Source organism: Rhagoletis pomonella, unplaced genomic scaffold, assembly GCF_013731165.1.
Source record: "Rhagoletis pomonella isolate Grant_MI unplaced genomic scaffold, Rhpom_1.0 Rhpom_scaffold_00001, whole genome shotgun sequence".
NCBI classification, from domain to species: domain Eukaryota; kingdom Metazoa; phylum Arthropoda; class Insecta; order Diptera; family Tephritidae; genus Rhagoletis; species Rhagoletis pomonella.
In genome coordinates, this window is record NW_023458555.1 from 114,267,597 (window position 1) to 114,276,886 (window position 9,290).

General features: G+C 34.7%; 1 protein-coding gene across 1 annotated transcript in view; it reads left to right on the top strand.

The window, feature by feature from the left end:
* LOC118735383 (piggyBac transposable element-derived protein 3-like) overlaps window positions 1–9,022 on the top strand; it is a 14,802-nt gene extending 5,780 nt beyond the window's left edge. The window contains exon 2 of the mRNA XM_036465105.1: window positions 7,240–9,022. Within this exon, the coding sequence (XP_036320998.1) occupies window positions 7,240–9,022 (1,783 nt within the window). The remainder of the gene's footprint in view (window positions 1–7,239) is intronic.
* The last annotated feature ends 268 nt before the right edge of the window (window positions 9,023–9,290 follow it).

Below are 9,290 nucleotides of genomic sequence, written 5' to 3' on the forward strand. Positions count from 1 at the left end.
TTCCACTCTGGTCTGAAATGAACTCATTCCTCACCACTCGATACGAAATCTTAGAGAGGGTAAGTGCTCATAGGCCAGCAAAATCGAAGATAAGTCAAAACCCAACTCAAAATTCTACTTATAAGCCAAGTTTTCAAAGTTTCCAGCCAAGTTTAAACTCAACCAAGTCTCAAGCCCTCAACTCAAACCAAAACGCTAAAAAAACACGCGTATACCACAATGAGCAAAGATATATTAATTCCTGCAAGTTGTGTAATGCGGTCCCAGGGCACCCACTTAAAAAATGTTCGAAATTCAGAACAATAACAGTTCAAGAAGGATTGTCCTTCATCAAAGAGAACAACTACTGTAAAAACTGTCTGGCTGTTTCTCACAATTCAAGAGAATGTAGAAGCAGCTTCAGTTGTGTTTACTGCCAAAGATGACATCACTCGATGTTACCCATAAATAACTCTCAAACACAAAGCTTCAACTCGAATCCGAGATGAAGCTCAAACTCGAGATCCCAAAAGTCGGCAGTTCACACAACAACAGCTAGGTCTACAAATCTATCCCCGCATCCCCAATCCCTACTAATGCAGAATGTTGAGCATACTCAGGAAGAGCAAGCATCCATTCAAACTCACCACTCCAGTAGTAAGGAAAAAACGTTACTCCCAACTGCTATTGTGCCCATTTTACATTTAGGAGAAATTTATAGATTACGAGCTCTAATTGACCCTGGCTCAGAGAAAACCTTCATCCCCTCAAGAGCAAAAAATCTGTTAAAACTCCTTACACAAAGAGCCCACTATGAGATATTTGGAATGGGGGGAAAAGTCGTGCAAAACTAATGTGACCAACCGTACTGCTTTCGGAAGTACAGTACTTCCTTTTTCGCTCTTGTATTTCGTACTTCGAAGTACAGTCAAATGTACTTCTTTGCGAGATTTTGTACTTCAAGAGAGAGATTTTGTAAACAATTAACGACAATTTTCGGATCGCTCGTTTTTGCGTCAAAAAGTACGATAGCGATTCGAAAATTGTCGCGAACTGGTTTCATAATCTCCCGCCAGATCCTGTACTTCTCCGATCTTCTGGACGATCGTCACATGGCGATAAATTCGTTCAAACCTTAAAGTCGCCGGGGACCGATGGCATCATACCTGCGCAGCTGCCAAGGGCTCCGAAGGTGTTGTGCAATTGGTAGGATCCTATTTATGTGAACTGCGTAAGGACCGCGTAAATCCCCAAGGCTTGGAGGGTAGTCAGTGTTGCGTTCATTCCGAAGGCCGGAAAAGGCTTTCATGTTTACCCTAGGGATTTTAGGCCTATCAGTCTCTTTGTTTTTGCTAAAAACGCTTTGCTAAACACGCTAGAGAGACTGATAGACCTGTACATAAGAAACGTGATTCCTTGTGACTGTCTTTCAAGAGCTCAATATGCTTATTGCAAGAAAATATCGGTGAATGCCGACCTACACACATTGGTAAAGTGGTCAGAGGAAGCCTTCACTCATGAAGATTATGCAGTAGGGGCCTTCTTCGATATTGAGGGGGTCTTCAACAATATCACTCCAGAGGTAATAGTCAAGTATATTCATAGTCTTGGGGTTGAAAAAAAACCTAAAAAGGCTTATCTCCAGCTTACTTCGTGACAGAACTGTCGCGGCGGAGTGGGGAGCGTCTGTACTCAGTGCAGATTCAATAGGAGGAAAGGTGTCGGGTGCCTCGTACTGCTGTAGGGGAGCTATCGGTAAAAGATGGCGTATCTCGCCGAAATTAATTTATTGGCTCTAGGAATAAGATTGTTTCAAGGCGCCCTTGGTGGAAGTCACTAGAGAAGACATGTAAAACAGGAATTAGCGGAGCATTTGAAACACCTACACTGGTGCTTAACATACATATTGTACTGTAGGTACATGTTCAACTATTTTTTGTACCCATTTATAGCATCATTACCTTTGCGTTCAATTTAACTCTTTCCTTTCCGCCTTATTTTTATTTCACTTCCCCTGACCCTGTGTTGTCTACTAAACATAGCTAAGTTCAAAGTTCCATCAAGGCATCTCCTCAAACATATGATTTAAGATAATTTCTATCGATATTTATCGATAGAAATACTACTCACTTCGGCTTAGGTCTGATTTCCGGAATAACTTTGTGTTCTTTTCGATCGGAATCTTCAAGCAGAGAACATCAAATTTCACAGTAATTATTTTCAAGTGCGGTAAAGTTTACAAGCGAAAAAAAAGTTTTTTTTTAATATTTTATTCTGGAGCCTCCCACTTTCCGCTCATCATATTTGAACTTGTAAGAATCTCCTTTTTTACCTTAATTACAATGTAGAGGTAGAAAATCCAGTATACTTGTTTTCGAGTGCTAACAGGACTCCTTTGCATTAGGAATTTATTTGGACCAGTTTTGCAGCGACGTGGACGGATACAAAGTCCCTTCTTGTCAGCAAGTCATCGGGACCAGACCACTTCCAGTAGGGGCTGCTGTCGGCGAATCAAGCCAGTTAAAATTATTTCAACGTATAGCACTCAAAAACAAAAGTGTTCATTGTTGCTTTTATACATATATGTACATATACTTAGTAGGTACATTCTCGTGCACTCATGTGCTTGTGAACAAAAGAAATAATATTTGAACTGAAATTTACACAAAATTAATTCCTAAAATTAACTAAAGAAATTTCAAGAAGTTGCCTCTTAAAATGCGTTGAGTTCATTTTTTTTTTTTTTGAAATTGAAATTTTACTTTACGCGATTTGCGATAAAAAAAAATAACCTGTAGGAAAAAAAAGGCGTGAGTACTAGGTACTCATGAAATTTGATGTGTATACATATGCGAACGGCAAAGCATAAAAGTACGTTTACATATAAATATAATCTCAATCACAGCTCGGTAGCTGTCAAATTGGTTGTGCTTGTTATTCACATAACTCGAGGAAAAGTTAAACTTCTTCTCTGTGCCACCGTGGTCACTTATTAGGCCATTTAAATATATTTATAACTGAATATTTTATTAAAAATACCTTTACAAACCTATTTTCCTTACTAGCGTCAATTTTTGTTTACTTTAATATTTGACATTCCTGCTCTTCTTCGCAAGTATAATCGATAAAACTAAGTTGGACACCAAAAAGTTATCGGTTTAATCTGTGATATTTTTAATTATAATTTTGCATGGCTAATCTCTTTTTCTAATAACAGATTAGGGAGTTAAGCTTGAAAATTAGGATAATCTTTTTATATGTAAAGCTATTATTAAGCGATTCAGTTACATACATACAAATGTAGGTTAGGTTAGAAATTAAATATTAATTTCACTTAATTTTATTCATTTTTCTGATGTAATTTTTTTATTCATTTTCATTTTTAATTATTTTAATACATGAAATTATCGGTATGATTGATAAAATATACTTGTATATACTTGTGACTCAAGGGCATTAAAATATCTTGGAAACACCGCATCAGTTATTGTTTTTGAGCTTATAGTTTGAGCATTTCTATTTGTATATATTCCTATATTTTCCAAAATAGAATACTAAACCTATGCCTAAAACCATCTACGAATATCAAAACCAGGGCATGAATCACGTATGGCGACATTCGTCTGAACGATATCGTGTCGAGATTGTCTTGCTTCATAAAAATCAAAAATTGTTTCATCGTTTGTGCGATATCGTCAACTCGATTCCAGTTTTGCTTCACGTAACAGTAACTGTAGCCGTCATCGATTCGCCAACAGTTAGCGAGTGGCGAAACGAACGAATACAATGAGGTACAACCAAACTCGCTATCGTCTATCCGTGCTAACTAACTTTGTTGTTGCTTTAACATGCAAAATTTTTCATTAAGCGACCGGAACTCAAACATAGCAAGCAGCGAAGTGGCGAATCGATGACGGCTATTAACAAGTAAACGGAACACAAATGCATAAATCAGTGTTTTGACAACATCATTTTGTCAGTATCGTTTGAACGACTATCGTTTCAAAGTTACGTGATTCATGCCCAGTTGCAACAAATGAGTTCATACATATTTATGTACATACATAGGTACAAGCCGTATGCATGTGCGGAGTTTAAGTAATCGGAAGTAATAGTCAATTGAAGCCCATTTCCTCTTACTATGCATATGCCTAAATGTATGCAACCATTTGGCAAGCAAACACAGGGTGCTTCTAATGAAAATACAAATTTTATGCTGAAATACACATGCTAAGCCCTTCGAAATTTTGTGCTGGGATATGCGTTACAGCTTCGCAAATTTTACCCCTACCGAAACCAAAGATGTATACACATCAAAAAATAATAATAATAATACAAAAGTTAATTTGGATTAAATTTAACTAAATACATATATAAGTAATACTCACCTCTTAATACTTACTTCCTAATACTTACCTTTCACCACTCCTTAGTTTAAATTAATTCGGACCGTATCGAATCTTCAGTTCTAAACCATATTTTGTTTAGTTTAGATTAAATTAATTTCATTTCAATTCTCGATTTTCGTACTTGCCTGTAAAAGCAATGTACATGCTTATGCACATACCATTGTGCTTGTTACATTAATATGCACATTGAAACCATGTGGTGGATCTACACCAATAACTAACCTAACTCAACATTATCAAAAATTTAACACTTCTTCTATTTGTTTTTGCTCTCCTTAATGATGAGTAGAGAAGATAAAAATATGCATTTGCATAAAAAGCATATTTTTGCCATTTTTCGATGTGATAGCATATTTAAAGTTATAGCGCATATTTTAACTATCAAGCATAGTTTCGGCATATTTTTTGTTAAAAGATTATTTAAAAATCTTTTGTTAGTGTTTTTTAAATTTATATAAATGCATCCCTTACATATATTTTAATTTTAACATAAAAAATCTGGCAGCATACAGTCATCTCTCTTTCACATACACAAAATATCTAGTCATGCACTTGTCAAATCTGCGCGCGCAGCTGTTCGCAAAATACCAATGCTTGGAATTTTCATATACATTTATGCCTTTTTCAGTACCACCTACGAAAATTCCATAAATTCTACATACAAGGGCTCATTCAAGTGTTCACATATTGATTTTTTTTGATATCTATAATGTTTTTCAAGTTAAAATTTTTTTGTTATTGTTTAAAAAAAATATTTTTCATGCTTTAACCAAAACTTATAAATCAATTTTTCAAACTTATTACAAACTTTAGATAAATTCAACAAATTTTCACAAAAATTTCGAACTTTTGAATCTGAATCTTAGGACATTTTTGGGTGTGCAGTTTTATAGCCCAAAAAATGTTAGTATAATAAAGTGCAAGTTTAAAGGGGCTAAAAATCGCGTTGATTTTTAAATATTTTTTTGTATAACGAGTGCATTTTATAAAATCTGGCGTTGATTTTTTGGAATTTCTTTGCGAACGGTCTTGCGCATTTAACTTCAAATTAAACTCATGTTTATATGAAAAAAAAGTACAAAAATCCCTCAGCAAAAAAAGTCTTTAACAATCCATTAAATTTTTTAGCCCCTTGAAACTAGCACTTTATTAGACTAACATTGTTATTAAGATTCAGATTCAAATGTTCGAAATTTTAGTGAACATTTGTTGTTGTTGTCAACCTAAAAAAATAAAATAAAAATTTTGAAACCAATTTTTGATCGCAGTCATAATTCACATGGAATTTTTCACGTATACATATGTAGTGTGACCACTTTTTTAAAAACTCATTTACGTACACAAAAGATTGTAGCAACACAAAATTTTAAAGAAAAATTTTGGAAACGATTTTATTGCTGTTTATTAGTCGATATCCAAACACATTTTTGACGTACAAACTTCAGTATATTTATTTGCGAATTGAGAAATATTTAGGTACATATATACATTCAAAGCTGAAATAATGCAATTGCTGCTAAATTACGAAAGTGTCGGCCTATATAATCAATTCATTGATCTTGAGTGGTTTTCCTGAACGCGTATTTTCCATCTGATGCAATTTCTTTCAGCATTTGAGGTTGCTTCTTTACGAATCCGAAAAATTCCGTACAAGTCATTTTAATGTTGTACCGAACGAACAAAAGATCCCGCAATGTCTCGATTTTCAGTTGTGATTTCTCATCGCTTCAAATCTGATTGATCAAAGAAAATACGCGTTCAACGGTAGCTGATGTGCCTGGTAAGCAGAGAACATACGATACGATTCTCGCCATGTGATTGTATGGGACCTTCTTTTGGTCAAAATGTCGAAAGCATTCAACCCAGCGTTCATCGGTGTCAGTGTTATTTTCTTCCCACGATTGGATCTTCTCTGGGGTAACGTATTTTTCCAAATATGTGAACTGATCGAATAAATCAGTGTCAGATGATTCTATGTCAAAATGATTATTCTTTGCAATGCTCTTGTATTTGCTCTACATTTTTATTTCTTTACTAATAAACTCATTCAAAGGATGAAAGAGAAAGGTAGGATGAAGGAACGTCATTCAAAGTTGAATTAAGATGTGTTGGTATTTGAAAAAAAATATTGGGACACGAATGCCTTTTTTTGGACAGAAATAAAAACAGTGTGAAAATACCTTTGAACTGACATCCCATAAGTCTAAATCAGAATAGTTTTGGCCCAGTTATTCAATTTTTTCGTAAATCAATCTTTGAAAAAAGTAAAAAAAAAACAGCACCAAATATCTCATTCTTACGATTCCGTTGAAAAGATTTTTACATTTTTTTTTATACAGATTTATTAAGTTTAATCTGTTTTGTCATCTGAGGGGACTTTTTTGAAAAAGTTCTTTAACCCATATCATCCTAGTGTTCCATTTTTGGATAGGTTGCTATTACGATTTAATTTTATTTTTATGCGAATGTCATCGTAATTCTTTTTGTGTAGTGACAACTTTGAAGGAGTCGGTTTTTAAATTCCAGTATTAAAATTTTGGTGTGGCAGTTAGTTTGTGTTTTAATTCGTGCTGTTTGCAGAAATTTTTGGCAAGAAAATGTTTCGTCGTAAAATGTAAGTAATTTTTATTTATAGCTATGATAGTACACATTATTATTCTTAATTTTTATAAGTCGTAAGTTTATTTATAATATCATTGCACAACAAAACAGAAATTTAACTTGCTAGTGTATTTTTTTGTTCTTCTATATATACCGTTCCACTATTGGAACAGTAGGATAATATACCAATGTAAGATGTATGCAGAAGTGGACTTAGTTTTGTTCAGTTATTTATTTGGTTTTGTTTTAGATTGTCCTTAAATGAAATTATTTCACAACTAGAAGAAGATGACGATGTATTGTCCGCAGATATATACATAACGCCCCCGGAAAACAACGATAAGAGCGACGAAGATAGCGGCGATGAGGAATCTGCTAATATAAACACTTTGTCAAGACGCCAGCTATTAGCGGAAGCTGAATTTCGAGCGACAGTATCATCTCATAATGAATTAGGCACAGTTGAAGACCTTCTGAATGACTCAGTCGTAGATGAAACTAATGAAACACCCAGAACATCCGCAACGTTAGCTCCTCCATTAAAAAAAAGATGCCTAACTAAAAGAAAGTGGACGCACACAGATATTCCAGAGAAACTAGAAAAGGTCTCAGAGCCACCTAATTTTCTAGAGGATCTTGACAATCCTTTACAGTTTTTCGAACTTTTTTTTGATACAGAAGTTTTTGAACTCATTCGCTCTGAAACTGAAAAAAATGCCATTCAGAAGGGAAATCATAATTTTAGAGTTACCACTGAAGAAATAAAGCGTTTTATTGGCATTCTATTGCTATCGGGTTATAACCATGTTGCCAGATACCGAATGTACTGGGAGCAAAGCGTCGATTGCAATTTTCATGGTGTAGCTTCTGCTATGTCTCGAAATAGATTTGAGGAACTGTTGCGATATTTTCACGTTTCTGACAATAATAATCTGGATAAAGAAGATAAGTTTTCCAAGGTTCGTCCTTTATGGGATCTATGTAACGAAAGATGGGTGAAATATTTTCCCGGCGATAAAAACTTGAGCATTGACGAGTCAATGATCCCATATTATGGAAAGCATGGAGCAAAGCAACATATTCAAGGAAAGCCAATTCGATTCGGTTATAAAAACTGGTCTATATGCACTCGACTTGGTTATTTGATTTACGGAGAGCTTTATCAAGGAGCGAAGACGGGAAATACCCGCCCAGAACTAGGTGTTGGTGCTTCTGTAGTTTTAGATCTTATATCAAAACTTCCGCCTGGATCTTACAGTTTTTATATGGATAATTATTTTACTTCTTTACCTCTGTTGGATGAAATAATTAAATTAGGACACGATGCGACAGGAACAATTAGAGCAAATAGAGTAGAAAAAGCGCCATTAAAAGACCCAAAAACCATGAAGAGGACGATAAGAGGATCTTACAATCAATGCACAGATACTTTGTCGAATATTACCCTCGTTCGATATAATGACAATAATATTGTTACTGTAGCGTCGACACAATCCGGCGTGGAGCCTATTGGAAAAGTCAAGCGTTATTGTGAGAAGCAAAAAAAGGATATTGATCAACCTCGATGTATCATAAATTACAATAAGTACATGGGCGGCGTGGATCGTTTGGACCAAAATGTGGGATGCTACCGGATTTCTATACGTTTGAAAAGATGGTATTGGCAACTACTAATGTTTCCAATAAATGTTTGTGTCAACAACGCTTACCAATTATACAGGTTGTCCCCAGTTGCGCAGAATGAGTCCCATGATTTCTTGTCTTTTACAAGATATATTGTAACATCGTATCTTTTGACAAAAACTATACCAGTAACCTCACCCTCGACTACGAAAAATTTGTTGCCAAGATCTTCTCTGGCGGTCATCAAACGAGTTCCAACTAGTATAAGACTAGATGGTAAGGCACATCACATAATAAAAAATAACAAACAAAGCCGCTGTGGTATGTGCCATAAAAATACTACCATGAAATGCGAAAAATGCAACGTTGCTTTACACCAAAAATGTTCTCCAGTTTTTCATACAAAGTAAAGTATTTTTATCTTATCCTATACATATGTAACTTTTTTATATAAATTATAAGATATGTATGTGTTACTATAAGTACTTTTTTATTAAATAAATAACCAATAAACACAAGAATATTTTATTTTATATCATCTGAAACTACATGCACAATACAGTTATCACAGAGGCATATCTTCCTATTGTTCCATTTTTGGAACGGTACTAAAAACGAAAAACTGAATAAAATTGTTTTGTTTCCAATATATGCTCTTGTTCAGGAGGGTACTAACGT